Source organism: Cetorhinus maximus, chromosome 3, assembly GCF_964194155.1.
Source record: "Cetorhinus maximus chromosome 3, sCetMax3.hap1.1, whole genome shotgun sequence".
In the NCBI taxonomy this organism is placed as follows: domain Eukaryota; kingdom Metazoa; phylum Chordata; class Chondrichthyes; order Lamniformes; family Cetorhinidae; genus Cetorhinus; species Cetorhinus maximus.
In genome coordinates, this window is record NC_135881.1 from 186847257 (window position 1) to 186870071 (window position 22815).

General features: G+C 41.7%; 1 protein-coding gene across 7 annotated transcripts in view; it reads left to right on the top strand.

Annotated features, from left to right (window-relative positions):
- The window catches only part of LOC144679098 (solute carrier family 12 member 7-like), a 261233-nt gene that overhangs the window by 106371 nt on the left and 132047 nt on the right, over nucleotides 1-22815 (top strand). The window contains exon 1 of one of the 7 annotated variants that reach the window (XM_078539399.1): nucleotides 21629-21937. The exons of 5 other annotated variants lie outside the window; for them this stretch is intronic. In XM_078539399.1, the coding sequence (XP_078395525.1) occupies nucleotides 21898-21937 (40 nt within the window). In that variant the 5' untranslated portion in view covers nucleotides 21629-21897. Of the gene's footprint in view, nucleotides 1-21628; nucleotides 21938-22815 lie in introns of those variants that run through there. One more of the 7 variants, XM_078539401.1, reaches the window with a different exon arrangement.

Sequence of the window (22815 nt, forward strand, 5' to 3'; positions counted from 1 at the left end):
TTATTAAAATGTGGAATGATTTAGTCTGTGGCTATTGAGGCAACAACTTGATGGAAGAAAGGATAGACCAAGTATTACAGGTCAGCCAGCCTAAACTTGGTGGTGGACAAATTATTTGAAAAAAATTTGAGGCAATTTAAATCATCATCAGTTAGAAAGGCACAAATTAACCAAGGACTGCTAATATGGAGTTAATAAGGGAAGACAGTGCCTGATTAAATTAATTGAATTGGGTTGATGATGTATTTGAGGTAATCTTCATGGATTTTAAAAGGGCTTTTGACGAGGCCCCACATGGCAGACTGGACAGAAAATTTAAGAGCCCATGGGATTCAAGGACAAGTTGCAAGAGAACTTTTGCTATAAGGAAAGGATGGATAGGCTGTGGTTGATTTCTTTGGAAAAAAGGGGGCTGAAGAGAAATTTGAAGTGTATAAAATTGAGGGACTGAGTGAGAGTGGATAGAACGGTCACTAAACTGGGGCCATATATTTAAAGTAATTAGTAGAAGGATTAAAGGGCTATTGAGGGGAGATTCTCTTCACCCAGAGGGTGGTGGGGATCTGGAACTTACTGCCTAAAAGGGTGATCGAGGCAGAAGTGTTCATTTTGTTTAAAAAATACTTGGATATGCACTTGAAGTAATGTAACCTGAAGGGCTGCAGCCCAAGAGCTAGAAAGTGTGATTGGACTGGATAACTCTCTTTTGAGTGGCACAGACATGAAGGGCCAAATGGACTCCTTCTGTAATAAATTTTCTATGTTTCTATCGTATTAAAGGGGAAGTGGGTAAGACTTTGAAAAGGAAGAATATAAAAAGGTGCAGGATAGGGCAACAAAGTAGTAGATATCTCCTGTTGAAGTTAACACCGGTCCAGTCTCAGTGGGCTCAAATCACCTTGTTCTGTCATTTCTGTTATTTAAGATAATTATAAAATTTAAAGTTTTTTTTCAAAATACAAAAAAACACCAACAAAGTTGATGATTATTTATTCCCTTTAATAACTTCAATACAGATGTGTTGCGTGATGTTATATGTGCCTGCATGCCATTGTAATGTGAAGGTGCTCAGCAGAGTAAGGGTTAATGTGGGACTGGAGAATAGCACCACCCATAATATGATGCACAGAGTCATATGGTAATAGACTGACAGAACAGTCTAGAGATAACACTCTGGAACCAGCTGGCATGGAGGTAACAGCACCATGCATTACTGTAACCTGGGATCTGTAGATCGTTAAAGGTTAACAATAAGTGGTTCATGTTCAAATATACAAGTCTAATCATTGAGACATCCAAAGAACCATAGTACAACATGGTTGGCAGTGGTGGGACCTTCTAAAAGATATCACATCAGCGGTGATCTGAAAGGTGGCAGCATTTTAAACAAAGAACCCAGAACAGTATCCCAAGGTATGAAGCACTAAAATCAGCTGAAGCCAAACTAGAGAGTCATGTGCCGAAGAAGGAAACTTGAAGAAACAATTGCAGAAGCTTTGCTACAGCCTTAGAATTTGAGGAATCCACCAGGGTGAGTGGAAGTTTATTGCAAGACCCCTGAGTGACGCAGAGCAAAAAGGAAAAAAAAAAACCTGGTCAGATCACCGAGACCAAGGGTGAGCAAAAATTTGCAAGGCCCTGGATGATGCAATGTGAAGAATACTGGACAGTTCAAGAGACGGTTAACATAAGTTACAAATAAGAAAGCGGTGCTTACATTATAAAATAGGTCCCAGGGCTCGACAGATTGCAGCAGTGTTGGCCATGCAGCACTGAAGTTTAAAAAAAATTGGCTGGCAGAGTCGAGAGAGAAATCTGCAGGGCACAATTTTTTTTAAAAAAAGGAAAAAGCCTGCAGAGTTTGAGAGAAAGGGAACCCTTTTCAGTCAGGTATATAGCTTCTTGCATAAAGAAACAAATTGCTGCAGAGTTAACAGCCAGCATATTAAAAGCACGGGGCATTCTCAGGGAGGGGAGAAAAGAAAACATCTGCAGAGTTAAAAGAAAAGAAAGTTACCTGAAAAAACAAAGGGTGTCAACGACCGTGGGTGGAAAACCTCGGTTAAGGAAGAAGGAGGACATGTCAGAGGAACTGTTTTTGAAGGTAGCATCATCAGAACAGATGCAACGAAGGCGAAGGAACTGAGAGAATGGGATGGAGTCCTTACAGGAAGCGGGGTGTGAGGAGCTGTAGTCGAGGTAGCTGTGGGAGTCGGTAGGCTTGTAATGGATATCGGTGGACAGTCTATCACATGAAATTGAGACAGAGAGGTCAAGGAAGGTAAGGGAAGTGTCAGAGACGGAGCATGTGAAAATGATGGAGGGGTGGAGATTGGAAGCCAAGAGTCAGAGTCTTAGATAAGACAATTTTTAGTTTACAGGAGACTTGCAGGATTAAGCAAGGAATCAGAAGTAGTACAAGTTGATAAGTTTTTGTCTTTGGTTTATTTGCTGGTGGCTGTGGAGTACTCCAATGTATAGATCAATACTTGACAATATTTGATGAACTATTAAATGGCTTTTACAAATATTTTAAACTCTAATTTGTGAAGAGTGCAGACCCGAGAACAAGGTCTAGCTCACCCCCATTAAAGTGCCAGGGGCAACAAGAAAGCCCTGAGGAAAGGATCCAAAAGACCCCAGAGTGTGGGAGCGGATGAAAATGTGGAGTGAGCAGATGGCTGTGAATGAAGAAAAGCTATCTGAGGTAACTCAAAAGAAGCAAAACATGCAAAAAGTAAATAAAGTTTTTCTACAGGAAAATGTTGGCATCAGAGCTGAATTGGAAGATTTGAAGTGCAAGATTCAAGCTGAGTATATACCTTTGAATTGCATGATAAACTGAAGTCTTCAATGGAACAAGCTGTTCAAAATCTGAACAAACAAATTTCAGATGACGCAAAGGTATCAGGAGGAAATAACAACTCTCAATTCCACAGTTGAAAAATCTAAATGGGAGTTGGGAAAACTTAACCAGACGTACAGCCAGGCAAAACAGCAGGCAGAAAAGGCACGCAAAGGAAGTTGCGACCCTGAAAGACTCCTTGAAGAATCAATATGTAGCCATGGAGAAACATGAGCAGCAGCGGATGTTGAATATTGCCTCAAAAAAGCTGCTCTGGAATTATCAGTGGCAATGGAACATGCACTGAAGCCCAGTGTGAGTTTTTAAGAGGTCAACAGGAAAATAAACAGTTGAAAGAACAACGGATTGTCCTTCAAGATCAAATGCAAAAGGAATGCATAATCATTCAGCAACATGAAGAAATGAAGACTGTCTTCAACAGCAGAATGGAAGCACAGCAGAATACGCTGGAGGAAGCTATGCTGCATTACAAGAAAGCTCTAGATGAAGCAAGCGAGCTTCGCAAAGAAAAGGAAACCTGCTGCCAGACCTTCACATGCTGCAAGAATCCCTCAGGTTGAAGTTTATTCCTCGGGAACATTCCGAAGGGGAGAAAATGAATTCAACCTCACCCTGAACAAACTGAAGGACCGGTTGGCAGAGCAGGCTCAGCAATGTTCACTGTTTCAGGAGGAAGCCAAAAGCTACAGGAAACAGACTAAAAAGCTGAAGAAGAGTTCAAAGGAGAAGAGGAGGCATTGAAAGGAACCTTCTAAACTGAGTGAATAATGAAGCCATGAGTAGCACAATTACAGGACTGAAACAAGCTAAGACTTCACCAGAGACAGACCTGGCTGACCTGGCCAACAGTGAAACCAACATGAAGGACAAGGACAAAGTTCCATTAGAGACACAAAAAAGAAAGAAAAATGAGATTGGAAAATGCAAATCTAATACTGAAGCGCAAGGCACTAGAAGGAAAAGTTGAGCTGACTGAAAAGATTCATAAGCTTGCAAAAGGACTTGAAAATAAAATGTGTGAAACAAGTGGAAATGAAGGTTCCATTTGCAAAATACGTACGTCCAGCAAGAACATGGTAGACACCACAGAAAAAGAAAATTCGAGTCTACCCTAGGAATGAACAGTACACATTCCCCTTGGAAGGAATGGGACAAAGCCAGTGTCTGAAAAAAGCAGGCGAGCCATTAATAAAGAGAAATGCAACTTGAACGTATGCAAAAAGTGAATCAAATGGAGATAGTAGTAACACTGTTTCTGGTACTTGGCTACCATTCCTCCAAATGTGATAGACTGAGGTGTGGAAGAACTGTCATGCCTCAAGACCATCTGAATTTGTAAGGTCAGAGTCTTGAGGTGGGGGAGAACGGATAGAAAGTAAAGATTGTATTGTAATACTCTGTTCGAAGGCAGGAAAGCTTTCTTTGGAGAAGAAAAACTGGGATGTTGTATGATATTATATGTGCCTACATGCCATTGTAATGTAAAGGTGCTCAGCAGAGCAAGGGTTTATGTGGGACTGGTGAATAGAACAGCCCATGGTACAATACTTAGAGTCACATGGTAATAGATTGAGAGAACAGCGTTGAGAGAACACTCTGGAACCAGCCTGCATGGAAGGTAATATGGGATAGTACCCTGGGATCTGTAAATAGTTAAAGGTTAACAATAGAGGTTTATGTTTAAATATTAAAGTCTCAAGGGCTTCTCATCAATGAGCCACAACAGCTGACACCATAATACAAGATGTAATTCTTTTTGCCATTGATTGCTGAGATTTCCTGCATGAACTTTGATACCATAAGCAGGTCAATTTAAATTTCTTTTCGAAGCAATTTGTTATGCAATATGGTGATAAAGTAGAGTCTGTAATCCGTTGGGATGTAGTTAACATATTACAAATTAACATCGGTCATTACCCAAGGTGAACCTAGCAATGCATCATGAGTTGATAGTGTCCAATCCATTGAGGAGGAGGAGAATGCATTCCCTTGACATATTGACTAGTTGGGCACACAAGGTCCCAAGACACTTCTTGAAAAACAGAATTGTGGTGTTCTAGCCAGTATTCATTCCTCAATGAACCTTAGCAAGGACATTTTAACTGGTCACTTAACTTGTCACTATTTGCGGGACATATTTGCCTACATAATTGCGATTGCACTTCAAAACCAAGTGATTCATTGTCTATGAGGCATTTGGGATGTGACGGGTATTTTATAAATACAAGGTAAACCTTTCTAGTTGATCAGTGGCTGAATACAGAATTTGTTTTCACTTGGTCCCTTCATTTGATAGATGTTACATCCTTCAGCCACTTCCCAAACAATGCATTACTTTTGAAGTACATTCACTGTTATGTAGACAAATGCAGCAACCAATTGTTCATTGCAAGATTTCACAAACAGCCATGAAATAAATGACCAGATGGTCTGTTTTAATGCCATTAATCCATACTTCATCTGTACTAGTTTACGAGAATATGGGGAAATTATAACTAGATTGGAGATTGACAAAGGATTTGATCAACAGTTCGTATTTGCTGATTGTCTGACAGTAAGATATATTTATAATTATTGTCCCATTTAATGGAACCAAAACTGAAAGGGCAGAATTTAATTCATTTTGAAAAAACAATTGATCTTGCAACAAGAATACACATACAGAAAATAAAGTATTGTATTGACAGACGACTATCACTTGGGTTTTCCACAGCTGCTGTACTTGATTTTAAAACTAAATTTTAGCTGTAATTTCTGTGATAAGATTACTCCCTCTACAAATGTAATTGCCCTGGGTCTGGGGGAGAGGCAGGGGGGTGTCAGAAAAGGCCTTGGGGGAAAAGTTTAAGATTGACTTAGTTACAAGGAAATTGCTTTCTCTTTTGATCAGCATGCACAGCAGAGATGATGTATTTTTAATCTGTAGGTTTATTCGGGTCAGTTGGAAGCTGGTAACCATCTGTTGAACTGGAAATGAAGACCTCAGACACCTGCCAGCTTAATGTTGTGAGCAATAAGGATGCTGCATTGGTAGTAGCAATGGGAAAATCTTGTCAGCATGTCAAAAATGCCCAGATATGTCCTGTACACAAAAACCAGGACATATCCAACTTGGCCAATTACCGCCCTATTTGTCTACACTCGATCATCAGTAAAGTGATGGAATTGTTAATCAACAGCGCTATCAAGCGGCACTTGCTAAGCAATAACCTGTACACTGATGCTCAGTTTGAGTTCTGCCAAGGTCACTCAGCTCCTGAACTTGGTTCAAAAGTGGACAGAAGAGCTAAACTTGAGATGAGAGTGACTGCCCTTGAAATTGAAAGGCAGCATTTGACCCAACAAAACTTAGGTCAATGTGATTCGGAGGAAAATCTCTCCATTGGTTGGAGTCTTACTGAGCACAAAGGAAGATGGTTTTGGCTGTTGGAGGTCAATCATCTCAGATCCAGGACAACATTGCAGGAGTTCCTCAGGGTAGTGTCCTAGGCCCAACCATCTTCAGCTGCTTCATCAATGACCTTCCTTCCATCATAAGGTCAGAAGTGGAGATGTCTGCTGCTGATTGCACAATGTTCAGCACTATTTGTGACGACTCAAGAACTAAAGCAGTCCATGTCCAAATGTAACAAGACCTGGATAATATCTAGGTTTGGACTGACGAGTAACATTTGCATCACACAAGTGCTAGGCAATTATCATCTTCAACAAGAGAATCTAACTATCGCCCCTTGACATTCAGTGGCATTACCCTTGCTGAATCCCCAACTATCAACATCCTGGAGGTTATCATTGACCGGAAACTGACTGGATTAGCCATATAAATACAATGGTTTCAAGAGGGCAGGTCAGAGGCTGGGAATTATGTGGGAGTAACTAGCCCCCTGACTCTCCAAAGCCTGTCCACCATCTACAAGGCACAACTCAGGTGTGTGATGGAATACTCTCCACTTACCTAAATGAGTGCAGCTCCAACAACACTCGAAGCTCAACACCGTCCAGGACAAAGCAGCCTTCCACCACCGATGCACAGTGGCAGCAGTGTACCATCTACAAGATGCAATGCAGAAATTCACTAAGGCTCCTTAGCACCTTCCAAACCCACAACTGCTACCACCTAGAAAGGCTAGAGCAGCAGCCATATGGGAGCACCAGCGCTTAGATGTTCCCCTCCAAACCACACACCACCCTGACTTAGAAATATATTGCTGTTCCTTCATTGTCACTGGGTCAAAATCCTGGAACTCCCTCCCCAACAGCACTCTGGGTGTACCTACACCACATGGACTGTAACAGTTCAAGAAGGCAACTCACCACCACCACCTAGAGGCCAACTAGAGATGGGCAATAAATGCTGGCCTAGCTAGCGATGCCCACATCCCATGAATGAATAAAAGAGTGGAATCTCCAAAGACATCTACAGTGGAGGAGATAATAGAAACTAGATGTTTGAGAATACCCAGATTTTGCTCAAGGGCACAAGATATTGTCAAAATTCCAGGCATGAGAATGAAGGGAAATGCCATACAAGAAAAAACATCTCCAAAAAGAGATCAAATGCTGGTAACAAAGGAAGCTGTGAGTAAGCCCCTGACTTGTGCATGGCATAGCCCTTGCATGATTCTGGTGGGTGATGGCATTGGGGGCGATGGCATTGGAGGTTTTTCTATATCATGGAAGTTGCCAATCGATCTGCCTGATTTGGTTTAAAAGTCTTTCACAGTGTGCTTGTGCCAGCTGAAACTTATTCACGTGGGTAATTGCTGAACATGAACGACATCCTCAATTATATTGGAGCAGCTGGAAAATAATGTCCAATATGCTTATAGGACAGATGCTGTGTTCCAAAACGCTTGTAAAGTTGGGTGGCTGTGATTTCGGATTGTTTTTTGATCAGCTCTAAGAGGTCACTATAGTATAAGGGTCTGGCACACAGGGTGAATGCGGGACTAAGTACAATACTGGCCACACAGTGATGTAAGAGAGCACATGACCTGCACCCAGAATCAGTTGAGTGTTGGACAGAGCCGTGTGTACCAGCAAGCATGGAGACAGCTCTTAGCTTGTATCCTTTACTGTAAGTTTGTAAAGAGTCAATAAGGACTTACAGTTAACCTACATATGACTATGAAGACTTCTTCAGACCTACTGAACTGTACCAACACCCAACAACATGGTGGCAGCTCAAGGAAAAAACCCCAAACCTCACTAAAAATACAGAGAAACCAAAATGCTGGAAGACTGAGGAAAAATTCAAAAAAGCATTTGAAACTGAAAAGCTCCAGAAGCAGAGGTGCATAGGAAAAATTGCCAGGCTAAGGCTCCAAAGAAAGGCTTGGAAACTGAAGGCAGGAGTTTAAAATGCCTCCTGCAGCAGAAGGTGCCATTGGATCGCCTTTGGGTGTCCAGCTTCAGAGTGCAGAGTCGACAGAATTGGCAAGGGTGAGCAATATCTAGTTCAGGCTAGAGCAAGTCCTGAGAAACCCTTTAATTCAGAGTAAGAATTGCAGTTTGAGAGAAACCTGTAGCTAAAACCTGATCCCTGAATCGGAGCCCGAACACACAGCATTCAAGCTCATCAGAAATTGGGGAGGGGGGGGAAAGAAAGAGTTAATTAACTATTTTGGGAACATCATGACTGTTCAACTCTGTAAAAGTCAAGTAGAAGCTAGAATTCGACAGACTCACGAATCAAATCAGTAAAACGCTGAACAAGAGAAGTCTGCAGGCAGTTGATTCAAGCAGCCATTGTTGAAAAATCTTTTCAAGCTGAATGCCTTTTCCGTTGTTGTGGAGCTCACCAAGACTGTCAAGAATGGGAAATCCCTTTGTCTCCCCTGTGAATGGTAACGCCAACTTGAAATTCAGACAGCTCTTAAAGCAGAATCTATACTTTGAAAAAAATATAACCACGGATCAGAATTCCACACTTCCAAGTCAATTCGGACTAACCCAAGGCCCAGATCAATCTCAAAATTGGGGACTTTGGAGGAAAAGATTCTTTAGATACAGCATCGCTTCAGGTTTAAACAACAAGCCAGATGCAGAACAGGTGAATGTGCTGCTTTACACGTTAGCCCAATTGCGAGCGACATTATTGCAAGACAGGGAATTAATGAGTCATCTGCAAAATTCAAAGAGGTACTAAAATCATTCGACATTTATTTAAATCTAAGAAGCACTAAAATACTCAAGCTAAATTCTGAGTCCAGAAGCCAGGAGGACCTGTGGATTCGTTCATCAATGATCTGTACAGGATTGCAGAAGATTGCAATATCAAAGATTTAAAATCAGAACTTGTCAGAGGCAGAATAGTGATAGGATGATAGCGATAGGATGATGCATTCTCTCACCTCCATGCAAGCAAAGGAAGATATAACCCTGGGAAAGGCAATACAGATAGTTAGGCAGTCAGAACTCGTGAGCAGCACAGAATCATTTTAAGGGGAGAAAATAAACCATGGTGCAGTTGCCAACCAACAGTTCATCTGGCTAAGCAACAGAGACATAGGGCAGAATTTTCGGGTCGGTGGGTCCGGGAGTGGCCGGGGAATGGACTGCCGTCTGCGATTGGCCCCTGACTGTGATTTCACACTGGTTGGCCAGTTAATGGCCAGCCAGCATGAAAGGTGCACTGAAAGGCTCAATGCTGCCGGGGTGGGAGGAGGGGCACCGAATGCAGTGTGGGCACGGGGGAGTAGTGAAGGAAAGCTCCCTGAAGGTAGAGAGCTGCCCCAGGGAGCTGATGAATTTAAAATCAATAAAAACAATGTAAGATTGGGGAAAAAAATATCCACACATCAGAATGAGACCCCTCAACATACGGATGATTTTTATCAAAACATTTTAATTTAAAAAAAAAATTAATCACTGAAACCTCATCCCGCCCTTGGGTAAGGTTTCCTCAAAAATATGAAGGCCAGCTGGCCGATTTGCCCACCCGCCAACTATAACGTTGGACAGGCAGCGAAAAATCTGTGTCAATTACTACTTTAATGGCCTTAACAGACGTCTTAATTGTCGGTAGGCATGCTGCCTACTCGCGCGTGCCCGCGGACTGAAATATCGCACAAGCGTGTGATGACATTGGGACGCTCGCCTGATGTCATTGCACGCTCGAGCGTGTCGGGTGCATGCCTGCACACACAGCAGAAAATTCTACCCATAGGGACACTTCAGGCCAGGGAAAGCAATACCTGAACTGGCCAGCAGAGCAACCATGCCAATGCTGTGGAGCAGAGTGCCCCTACAGGTCAGATCAATGCCCTGAAATTTCAGCCCAATGCTTTCAGTGCAAGAGGATTTCCACTATAGCAAATTGTGCAGGGCAAAAACTCTGAATTGCACAAAAGGTCCAAAGATTATCTTAAGAAGTTGAGACTGCAGGTCCAGGAAAGAGTCAGCTAGGTTTCTTGGCTGAGGTCAAAGATCTTGGTTTCTCATTTGGGAAATGAGAATTTCAGTCAATGGCCATTTTAACAAATTTTAATTTAGACACAGGAGCCAGCGTAACAAGCCTGTTAGACAACAAAGAACCATGGCTAAAAGACCTCCGGCTTCAAAAAAACACACACCACTCTCTATGGGCCTGGAGGAATCCGACTGATGTACGTCATCCGTAACCAGCCTTTCTCTCTCTTGAGCAGAGATGCCAGTGTAGTCCTTGATCTCCTCAAAATGGCAGATGATGTCAAGACAACCACCGTCGTTAATCATACGGAACTGCAAGTTCTTGAGTGCTCAAACAACAGAGTATCCTGACTGGACTTCAGCCCTGAACAGTCTTTTCTCTTTGTGAAGCAGTTTTGTCCATTTCTTGTTAGAGGTACTGGAAAACCAACGGTCAGGCCAGCTAACCGCTCAGGAGGTAACCACGATGCCTCCAGTGGAGGATGTAAATGAGCCCAATGAGCTTCAACTTGCAGCTCTGACCATGGTACAGCAGGTCAACACTGTAACCACCGATCATACGCTGCTACTCCTAGCTGGCATGGCAAAGCCACAAAAGGTGCTCTAAGCTAGACGCAGCTGTCTGTTGCCAACAGTGAAACACCGGGTGAGTGTACCACTAATCCATATTCCAGTCACTGGAATGCTCATCCTCTGCCACAGAGGGCATTGCAATATCCCCCACACACAAAGATGGAAGATGCAAAATTAACTACAAGCAGACGAGCACAACTTTAGTCTATCTTGCAAGGAACTAGTTACAGTAGCAACCACCAACCAGCACAGCAGCCGAAGCGACCCAAGTGCAGTTTAACATGGAAGAAAAGGATGAAAACATCCCGTATGCCAGAATCAGCTACAGAAAGAACCAGCAGTGACAGGACCTGCCACTCCTCCGACAGTAGTGCGAACGAGATATGGAAGGGTTATAAGGCCTCAAGACCACCTGAATCTTTGAATTCAAGGACTTGGAGGGAGGAGTTGAGGCAGTGATAATGTAGAAATGACCATGTAAATGTATGATAGTAAAAACAATGTAAGACATGAGGTAAACTATAATCATTTAAAATACATTGGATGAAGACTTGGGGGGGAGGTATTATATAAGGGTCTGGCACATAAGGTTAATGTGGGACAGAGCACAGTACCATCCACAGTGATGCAGGAGTGCACATGCCCCACATCGAGTGAGTTGAGTGTTGGACAAAGCCTTGTGTAACAGCAAACAAGGAGACAGCTCCTAGCTTGTACTGTTTTACTGTACATTTGTAAATAGTTCTAAGAGTCAATAAAGACTCAGTTAACCTATGTATGACTACCAAGACTTCTTCAGACCTACCTAACTGTAACCAACACTATACAACAGTCATTAGCTTTCAAATGCCTTGGATATTGTAATGCGATAATCTCTGCACATGGGAAACCCCCAGTGACTGAGTATTTATCATGTGTGGTGTCTAAGACATGAGATTGGGGGGAATCCAGTTTCCATCTGGATCTTGGTGGCTATAGGGGCTCTGCAATTGGCCTCAAATGGGTCCTTGGGCTAGTTCAGTCTTCCAGCAATCCTGGCTCGAAGGGTGCACATGCAGGTGTTGGGATAAGAAGTCTCTGTGATAATTCTGATAAACTGCTTATCAGGACTTGTACATGGAAAGTTGCTGAATAATGAAAAAGGAGATAGAAATTAAGATAAAGACGAAAAAGTGCGCTTCTGATAGCTGTCAGGTAGAAAATACAACTGGAACCAAGTGGGAGAGAAGTGAAGAAGCAAATAAGAGAAGCGAAGAGGGATCATGAGAAAAGACTGGCAGCCAACATAAAGGGGAATCCCAAAGTCTTCTATCAGCACACAAATAGTAAGAGGGTGGTAAAAGGAGGGGTAGGGCTGATAAGGACCAAAAATGGATTTACACATTGAAGTAGGGGGCATTGCTGAGGTGTTAAATGAATACTTTCCATCTGTCTTTACCAAGGAAGCAGATGCTACTGAGGCTACGGTGACAGACAAAACTCTAGAAGGGTTCAAATTGATAAGGAGGAAATGTTGGATAAACTGTCGGTACTTAAAGGTTGACAAGGCACCGGGACCAGATGAGATGCATCCAAGGATATTGAAGGAAGTCGGAGTGGAAATTGCATGGGCACTGGCCATAATCTTTCAGTCTTCCCTAGACTCGGGGGGTGTGCCAGAGGACTGGAGAATTGCCTTGTTCATAAAAAGGCTGTAAGGATAAGCCCAGCAGTTACAGACCTGTTAGTTCAACTTCAGTGGTGGGGAAGTTTCTCAAAACAATTATTCAGGATAAAATTAGTAGTCACATGGAAAAATGTTTGTTGGTTAGGAAGAGCCAGCATGGATTTCTAAAGGGGAAATTGTGTTTAAGTAACTAGCTGGGAGCCTCTTTGAAGAGGTAACAAAGGGTAATGCCATTGATGTGGTGTACATGGACTTTCAAAAGGCATTCGATACAGTGCCACACAACAGACTTGAGATAAGTTATAGCTCATGAAATAAAAGGGACAGTAGCAACATGGATACAAAATTCGCTGAGTAATGGGAAACAGAGGGTAATGGTCAATGGATATATTCTGGGCTGGAGGAAGGTTTGTAGTGGAGTTCCCCAGGGGTTGGTATTGGGACCCTTGCTTTTCGTGATTATATATAAATGATCTAGATCTTGGTGTGCAGGGGACAATTTCAAAGTTTGGGGATGATATAAAACTTGAAAGCACTGTAATCTGTCATGAGGACGGTATAGAACTTCAAAAGGAGATAGACAAGTTGGTGGAGTGGACAGATAGGTGGCTGATGAAGTTCAATGTGGGGAAGTGTGAGGTGATGCATTTTGGTAGGAAGAACATGGAGAGACAATATAAAATAAGGGGTACAATTCTTAAGGAGCAGGAAGACCTGAGTGTGTATATGCATAGATTATTGAAGGTGGTAGGACAGGTGGAGAGAGCAGTTAATAAGGCATACTGTATCCTGGGCTTTATCAATAGTGGCAAAGAGTACAAGAGCAAGCTTATGCAAGAACAAGGTTATGCTGAGCTTATATAAGATGCTAGTTAGACCTCAGCTGGAGTATTGTGTACAGTTCTGGGCACCGCACTATAGGAAGGATATAAATGCTTTGGAGAGAGTGCAGAAGAGGTTTACAAGAATGGTTCCAGGGATGAGAAACTTCAGTTACGAAGATAGCTTGTAAGGTTGGGACTGTTCTTTTTGGAGAGGAGAAGGCTAAGAGGAGATTTGATAGAGGTGCTCAAAATCATGAGGGGGCTTGATAGAGTAGATAATGAGAAACTGTTCCTGCTCGTAAAAAGATCAAGAACGCGAAGGCATCAAATGTGATGTGAAAAAAAGCTTTTATATTCAGCGAGTGGTTTGGGTCTGGAATGCACTGTCTGGTGGAGACAAGTTCAATCGAGGCATTCAAGACGGCATTGGATGATTATTTGAATAGAAACAATGTGCAAGGGTATGGGGAAAAGGTAGGAGGATGGCACTAAGTTATAATGCTCATTTGGAGAGCCAATGCAGACATGATGGGTTGAATGGCCTCCTTCTGCACCATAACAGTTCTGTGATTTGTGAGGAACCTAATGTCTAAAATTAAACCTGAGAGCCAGCATTTCATCAGCAGATGAATGGGAGATGGTGTTTGAGAATGGGCAGTGTACATCAGCAGTATGATCTCTGAGACAAACCTGAAGTAATTTATTTCATCAGAATTTAAAATCTATTTAAGAAAGTTGTGCAGCTCTTTCAATGTTTTGCTGTGCCTTTTTGGTCAAACCAAAGTTTTGTTTTACAAAGCCAAAAATGTGGTTTGGCATCTCTTGCCAATGTCAACAATTACCAGGACATGTTCTGGTGCCACCTGTGATGTTAGAAATATTGTCTCCCAGTCAGATTTTCCACTAATTTTGAAAATGGATGATCTGGCAACTCCATCCATCAGCGGAAAAAACAAATCCAAAGTCAAAGACTAATAAGTAGGGCTTCCCCTTTCTTTCTCCCATTGCTGCTACTTTATGGTTGTAAGGCAGGGATTATCTGCACCTTTCACTGTGACCATTGCGACATAAATGTTGGAGCCTGAAATGCATTGCAACAGCAGCCTTGGCCTAACAGTTTGTACCAGGATAATGATTTGAACTTCAGCTTCAGTTATTACATACTGAACTCTAGAAACAAGGAAATAGTTCTCTTTTAAATGTTAAAATCACACTCAAGTTAAACTATTAATTTTCAATTTATAAGACAGCAGACACATCCTGGGTGCATGACTAATTTATAGCTGTTCTCTGCACAGCATTTAGTTGAAGAATAATAATGGACTGCTAAGGTTAATTACAAAGCAGTTACCTGATTGAGGGATTCAGATGACATTCTAAACAAGAAGAACAGCTTAGTAATCTGACTCCGAAGATTGAATTGCAGCCCTCGTTGGTAGTTGATATTAATACTGTTTTATAAATGATTGTTTAACTCTTGTGGGGGCCACTCTTTTTTGTGTTTGTTTGTTCTGTTGGGTCACACTCTGTGATGCAAACAAGATTATGCAGTAAATACAGTGTTTATCAAAAAAAAACTTTTCAATGGTTTCAGAGTAAATAATAAAAAGCAATAGTCTCTGTTAATGTGGGTTTATCTTGGGATTCATTGGCTTCTTACTATAGAAGAGATCTTGCTAGGGGCAATGATTTTTTGTTCAAAACATTTATTTACATGCTAACCATATACAAAAGTTAAATAAGATCAAGACATAGCTGGAGCTGCTCTGAGATACTTCACACTCATCTCATCTCTGTGTCATCACTGTGACATAGCTCCTTAAGCACCTGCTCAGTAGCTATCATTACATTTAACCCTTCACTCTACACCTCTTCCCGAGTCTTTATCCCCATACTATTATACACACGTTCTCCTACATCTTCCCCTCACAGTCTCTTGTGCCGGTGGCATCAAACTCTGACTATGTTCTTGGCTGTTTTTGAGGAATTATAGGACGTATGCTCTCCTTGGAAGACACCAACCTCCTCTGACAGAGATTTCTACTTCTGTCCCACAGTATAAAGGTGATGGGAGATGTTCCTTTTTTTAAGTATAATTTCCCTTTTTGGGACTTTTGGGGAAAGGTTGGGCTGCTGGCTCCTCTTGCTTAAAACAATGAAGCTCGTACAGCTCCTATGAACATTTCCACAAAAATAGAGGGTCTACAAACTTCTGCTGCAACAAAGTTTCATGTAATGCCTCATCCATGAAAAAAATCAGACAGATGAAGAGAAAGACTAAGAATATTCCGAAGAAAAAAAAAAGGTCTTCCTAATGCCATAAGAATTCCTTTTTTTTATAGGCAGTAGTTCAGTTTGCACACACTCTTCAGTGAGTTTGCTCCTCAGCAGGTGTGAACATCTTTGGAACTTCATCAGAATGTATGAGGTCAAAAAGTAGAGCAAGTAGGATCTCCTACTGTGACAAATCATTGATATCAGTGGTATCTTGGTTATCATCCTATTCCGCTCTTTCTCGAAAGAACAAATTAAGGTCTAGAGTGTTATCTTGTGGCCAGTCACCTTCATCTTTGCGCAACTGTCTTGCATCTAGCCTCACCATGTTGAGCTTGTATAAGACACTAGTTAGGCATCATCTGGAGTACTGTGTCCAGTTCTGGGTGCCATACTTGAAGGATGTGAAGGCACTAGAGAGAGTACAGAGGAGATTCACAAGAATGATTCCAGGGATAAACAACTGTAGCTGAGAGGATAGATTGTACAAGTTGGGACTGTTTTCCTTGGAGAAAAGAAGGCTGAGAGGAGACTTGATAGAGGTATCCAAGATCCTAAGGGGTATGTATGGACAGGGTAAGTAGTGAGAAACCGTTCCACTCGAGAGAACATCAAGAACTAGAGGGCACAGATTCAAAATAATTAGCAAAAGGAGTAAATGTGATGAGGAAAGATTTTTCACCCTGAGGGTGTTTGGAGTCTGGAACCTATTTCCTGAAAGGGTGGTGGAGGCAGGTTTGATCGAGGTATTCAAAAGGGAATTGGAATGCTACCTGAAAAGAGAGAATGTGCAAGGTTACAGGGATAAGGCAGGGAGCGCAACTCGGAGGAATGCTCTTTCAGAGAGCCAGTGCAGACTTGATGGGCCAAATGGCCTCCTGCACTGTAAAGATACTGTGAAGGGAGATGAAAGATCTACAATGTCCTTCTGTGTTGTAGGGATGGAGATTTGTCTATTAAGACTGATTCACAGGATTCTGAGTCAACTTGAGTTTCTTGAATGGAGGTTCCTGTAACAGATTTCTCATGTCTGGTAAATACAGTTTTCTTGGAACAGCAGACCATTTTGAAATGGCCTAAATTGCAACCCCATGGCACTGCGCAATTTGGGTGGGGCATTCTTCCTGCCAGAGCGGGGACATTGTCAAATGGCGGTTGACGCCTTGCTATACTTTCAGTTTTGCAAGCCGCAAATTGAATGACTTCATTGGGCAGTCCTTGGGGAATTTCCCTTGCATCTCTGACAAAAGCCTTATGCTGCCTCCACTCAGCCAGTTGTACAGCTTGGCTTAAATTCAAAGCTTCCTGAGATTGTAAAAAAATCAGAGATTCTCATCTAAAAGGCCAATGACTATTCTATCTCTTATTAGGCTGTCTTTTATTGTTCCATACTCAATTTTTAGCTAGGTGGTACAACTGATTGAATGAATCAATCCCTTCACCCTGTTTTTGACTGCACCAATTAAGTTTCACCCTCTGCCAATGTTTTTATGAAGACTGAAGTATGAGTCAAAGGCTCTGATGGCATCCTCACAGGAGTCTGTCTCTTCATCTCTATAACAAAGTCTAACTTGGTCTTTGTTCTCTTTTCTTGCAAGACCTGAGGCATTATGGTACTGCGTAAAACATCTTTATCAATTTTGCAATTGCTCAGCCTGTCTGGGACCTTCTATATTTTGAAAGGATTCTGTTAAGGGCAAAGTATTAGCCATTTCTCACTCTAGTTAGAGGTTGTCTTTTCCCATGTTGCTCATCTTGCCAGCCGCTGCGCTGGCCTCATTATTTAGTCATCTCCTGTGTAGTTGCTGGGTTTCACTCGAGGCTTTTCCTGCAATTTTCTACTGTTTCTCTGTGAGTCACCATCTGTTAATATGGGTTTATCTTTGTATTTGTTGGCTTCTTACTCTGGAAGAGATCTTGCTGGAGTCAGTGGTCTTTTGTTCAAAAACATTTATTTACATACTAAATATTTACAAAGGTTTAATAAGACCAAGACATAGCTGGAATTACTCTGTGATGCTTCACGATCATCTCATCTGTTACTGAGTGTCACCACTATGACATAGCTACTGAGCATGTGTGTAAGGAGTTATAATTGGAGTTAATTCTTTACTCTACACAGTCTTTATTGGCTTAATCAAGTTTGCTTTTCCATTCATTCAACGATAATTTAGTAATTCAATAGCAAAGTAGTTGCACATATTTTAAGATCATAATTTTGTTGCCTTGGGAGATTATTGATACTGTATGAGTAGTTCCTTTCTATAGTCATCCAGAGGTGCTGTTAAACTAAGGGGGTCTTTCAGCACCGTGAACAAATGGACAGAGGTAACTGTAGTAAATCCTTATTTGAAACCTAAGACTGAAAAGAAAGCAAATATTGATGAAGTATTTTTCTAAACCTTTGTTCTTGAATTGCATTGTCATAGTTAATATACAAGGGGGAAAGAACCCAGGAAGAATATAAATAAAGGAGAGGTTGAGGTCCATGGGACTGCAGTATTGTAACCAGGAGTGGCAGCTTGTACTGGCCTGAGGCAAGATTGGTTCAGATTATCCACAGTAATACCAAGATCAAATAAGCTTGCATATGAAGTATTGTGATTAAAATCTCCAAGGCCAAACCAAAAATACTTATTCATAAGCAGAGCATTTTGGTATTTTTTTCTGTTAAAAATGCTACATGACTGCCAATTGTTAATCAACGAAGGTGGCTGGTACCAACACAGCAAAAAGCATAGAATTTGCATTAAGCACATCCTGGGGTGATTAGTCAGGGCTCCATAGGATCAGGCCAGTAAAAGGAAGCTGGATAGATGTCACGACTGCATGAGAGTTTAACAAATTGAAGCAGGATGCATTGTGAATCACAGTGCAGAAGAGGCCCTTCAGCCCATGGAGTCTGCACCGACACGAATAATACGGAAAAGGGAAAGCACTTGGGGTGGAGTGGAGAACATCCATATTCATCCACCTTGCAACTGATATCGCATAACTCCACACATCGCTTTAAGTTCTCCCATCACCTATTTCTCTGGCATTAGACCTCTGAGAAGGGCAGAAAACACAAACCTGTTCACACAAAAAAAATGCTTGTTTGTGCCAACCTTTTAATTTGTTCACAGGGTGCCATTGATGTTTTCATTGAATTTCTTGGTTCTGCTGTTGATGTAGTTAAGTGGAGACAAGTTTCATGTACATAGCTTTTTATTAGTGCTGTAATTGCCACAACAGCAGCAGTGTTACCATCCAAAGTGTTTGGCTACACTGCACAGGAAGTCAATTGAAAGATTAACCCTGTTGGGGCAGTTTTGGTTTTTTTTCACCATTGTTGGCTCAGTAGAACCAGCTTCAATAAGCTGGGTGTTGGCGTCATCAGCTTTTGCTGGTATGTTGGAGCAGCGTTTGTCCATTTTAAAAGTGGTTTTAAGTGGTTTCAAAGAACTTCCATTTATCTCCTTTACAACCTCAAGACATCCCAAATTGCATCACAGGTACTGAAGTACTTTGAAATGTAGGAAAAGTAGCAGTCAGTTTGTACACAGAAAAATCCCACCATTAATAATATGATAAATGACCATAGCATCTATTTCCACAATGTGGGTTGGGGGATGGTGGACACTGGAAAAACTCCTCCAATTCTTCTAGAACCACCTGAGGGGGCAGTTTAATGTTTCATCCAAAAGATAGCACCTCCAACAGTGCAAAACGCCCTCAGTACACACTGTGGAGTGCCAGCATGGATTTTACGCACAAGTCTCTGGAGTGGGACTTCAACCCAAACCTTCTGACTCCCAAATGAGAGTGCTACAAACTTGAGCCATGGCTGACTCCATCACAGAAAATAACATGCAGAGTACGTATCATGCTTCAGGTATCTTGGAGCAACTTGAGCAGAATATTTGACTTCTTCAGTCTATGTTTGGTTATGTGTTATTGTTTTGTTGATTTAAAATACAGACAATAAACCATAATTATATGAGCAAACTGGTAGTGTATAACGTTCTGAGGGAGGAGGGACTGTGCATGTGGGTGCCTCTATACCTGCACTCGAACATCTAGGCTATTCTTGGGGTTTGCAAGTGTAAGAACCCAGCTTACAGCTTTTGTGCTGTTGAGCATGTTCAAATTATTTTAGACTGTATTTTCACCGGGAAACCTGCTTAAAACCTGAACACGTCTTGACAAAATGTAATTAATTAAGTGTAATTGGACATCATCAATTCATTATGGCACAGAAGGAGTCCATTCAACCCATCCAAGTCCATCCTGGCTTTCTAGAGTGATCGAGTCAGTCCCATTCCCCTGCTTCATCCCCATAGCCCTACAAGTTTTATTTCCCACAAGTGCCCATCCAACTTCCAATAGTATATCATCTCTGCTTTCACCACACTTGTACGCAGGGAGTTCCAGGTCATCACTGCTCACTGTGTAATAATAAAAAGTTCTTCCTCGTGTTTCCCATGTATCTCTTGCCTGAAGCCTTAAATCTGTGCCCCCTAGTTTCTGTACTGTCAGCTAATGGGAACAGCTTTTCTTTGCCTTATCTAAATTGATTATCATCTTGTACACCCTTATCAAATCTCCCCTCCATCTCCTTTGCTTCAAGGGGAACGACCCCAGTTTCTCTGACCTAACCTCCTAGCTTAAACTCCTCATCCCTGAAACCATTCTGGTAAATCTTCTCTGCACTCAAGAAATGAGAGAACCGACAAAATAGATCATAACTCAGTAATTGAGAATTCAAGTGCTTAGCAAACTTTTGGGAAATGTGCCGAAATGACTTGCTTGTAAATGATGCAATGTGATTTGCGTAATAGTGAGGAGTGTTCAGCATTTTTCCCCCCTGATCTTTAAACACTTACTGAAAGAGATGCTGTTTCTACTGAAGCACTTCAACCTAATGGTTATATGTTAAAAGTGTAAGGGTCGATCCTTTTTGAAGTCAAGATTTTGCACTCGTGGTCCATTGCTCCATAGTCATTGCAACGCAGAAATTGCTCTGGTCTCATGCAGGGTTAGTGTAGGCCTGTTAGTCTCACTCTGGCGGTCAGTGCTGCATCTCCCCGTCCAGCAGGTATAATATAGGTTATCTCCAGTACAACGTGGATCAATGTTTTATTAAAGCTTTCGAATTGCTGTGAGATCTTTATAAATGATGTATATTAGATTTTTTAAAGAAAGTTCCATGCTGTGAAGTAGCTTGTTGCCTTGTTTTAGCGTCAGCAGAGTACAACCATGGACTTTCATTTATATAGGCGCATTCACATCCTGCCCAAAGTGTTTCACGCTCACTGTAGAAGTTACAGTGCTCACTCAGCAGGCAATTTGCACACACCAATTTACAAATAACATTGAGGTAAGGGGTTGCCACCAAGCTTAAACGATTGATTGATTCAATCTGAATCAATTGATCATGCTTCGCGGTCCAACTGAAGGAACATCATTTATCACAGGTACATGTATCCGAGAACTGAAGTGGAACTGAATAGTAACATAACCATTGTTCAGGAAGGCAATCTCTTCCATAAGCTCCCAGGCTACCAGTCCAGTGCTTAGACTCACTGTGTTGGACCAGATGGTAAGAGAGTGCCGACTGTTTGAATTTTGAACGGTAGCATTTTAACTTATTGTTTAAGGTTGCCGCTTATTATTATAATGTACACTCCTGAAATTAATTTTAAAACCAGCGATGACAATGAACCTTCTCATTTTGTCTGAAAAGCCTCATTGGTGCTCTAAAAATATAACCTATAACAGTCGACCTCTTATCCTCACTTCATCCTCTTATAACATTTTAAATGTAGTGTAATCTTATAACCCAGAATTGCAGTTCTATAATACGTCAGTAGTATAAGACTATTGCTTAACCCCGTAGGGATATAGAGTGTAATTATAGAGCAGTGCCACAAGCGGGTTAAGATACAGTAGAATTCTCTGGGGTTTTTTTAATATAAATTATTACTTCTTTCTCCTCCTTAATTATTCTTCCCCGTCCCAAATTACCTTGGCGTGTACGTTTTATTGTACTGCTCGGTGAAGTCCTGAAGCTCACTGTATTCCTGTCAAGAGAATGTAACTAACCACTGCTGCACTGCAGCTCCGCTCCACACTGTGGGTTTAAACTGCGTGCTTGGATGACTCCCTTCACTGTTCTTCACCCAGAGCTAGTGGATTAGACACGAGGTCCTGCTCCCCCCCACCCCCCCGGAGACGGGCAGGCACTTGTCACCCTCTCACTGCTTTTCCACGGCACATTTGAGGAGGAACAATAGACCCGCGACATGAATGAGAACGATGATGGGGAAGGTTGTTCCAGCCTGGGTGAGTGCGAGACTACAAAGTGATGCAGCTGCTGCCTGCATTATCTTTTATCCCCCCCCCCCTCCCCCCTTTTGTGCCTATTTTGTTCTCACTCCTAATGCTAGATTTTATTTTTTTTTAGAGCACAGGACTAGCGAGGTTAAAATCAATTTGCTACGACAAAAACGCTATTTTAGCACCAGCCTTTGTGAGCTCTTCCGTGCTGGTGAGACCAGCCTCTCGCCCTATGTAGCACTGAGCTTCACTCAAGTGTTGAACTGCATTTATTTTAAATGTGTAGCATCTGCTGACGTTTCAGGAGAGGTTCTCGCTGTCTTGATTTTTTTACTTCAACCAGCCGAAAGATAATGAGGAGCAAGTTTAGAGGGGGTAATGTGCAATGTAGTTGTATAAAAGGGTAATGCCAACTATGATCCTTTCACCTTCCCTAATTTAGCAGAAGGAAACATTTTAAAGGTCTGTAGTTCAATTTGAGTACTACTGTTTGAAGTTTCTTAACATCTACCTGTTAAAACATCCTTTTATAATATTTAAATTAATGAGTTTCTTGGATTATCGAAAATGCCCTTTTATTGAGAAATTCAGGTGGAGGGCTAAAACCCAAGACACAACCAAAGTTGACAAAAGCCAGTAAGACACAGTGATTAGTTGGCACCAATTTAGCTTTTAAAGCCTGATTGTGAGGGGGAGAAAAATGAAGTGAAGAATTCCAACATCTGAAGGTCCTGGGCCAGAATTGAAGTAGGAGATGGTGTGATTAATCTTGAGGCTAATTCACTGGAGAATTGTGGGGAAGGAATGGGTTGTCTTACACGGCATTTCGATTTCTTCCAGTGAATGATGAAAGGTTCAGCTCCTAGAATCATACAGTAGAAAGA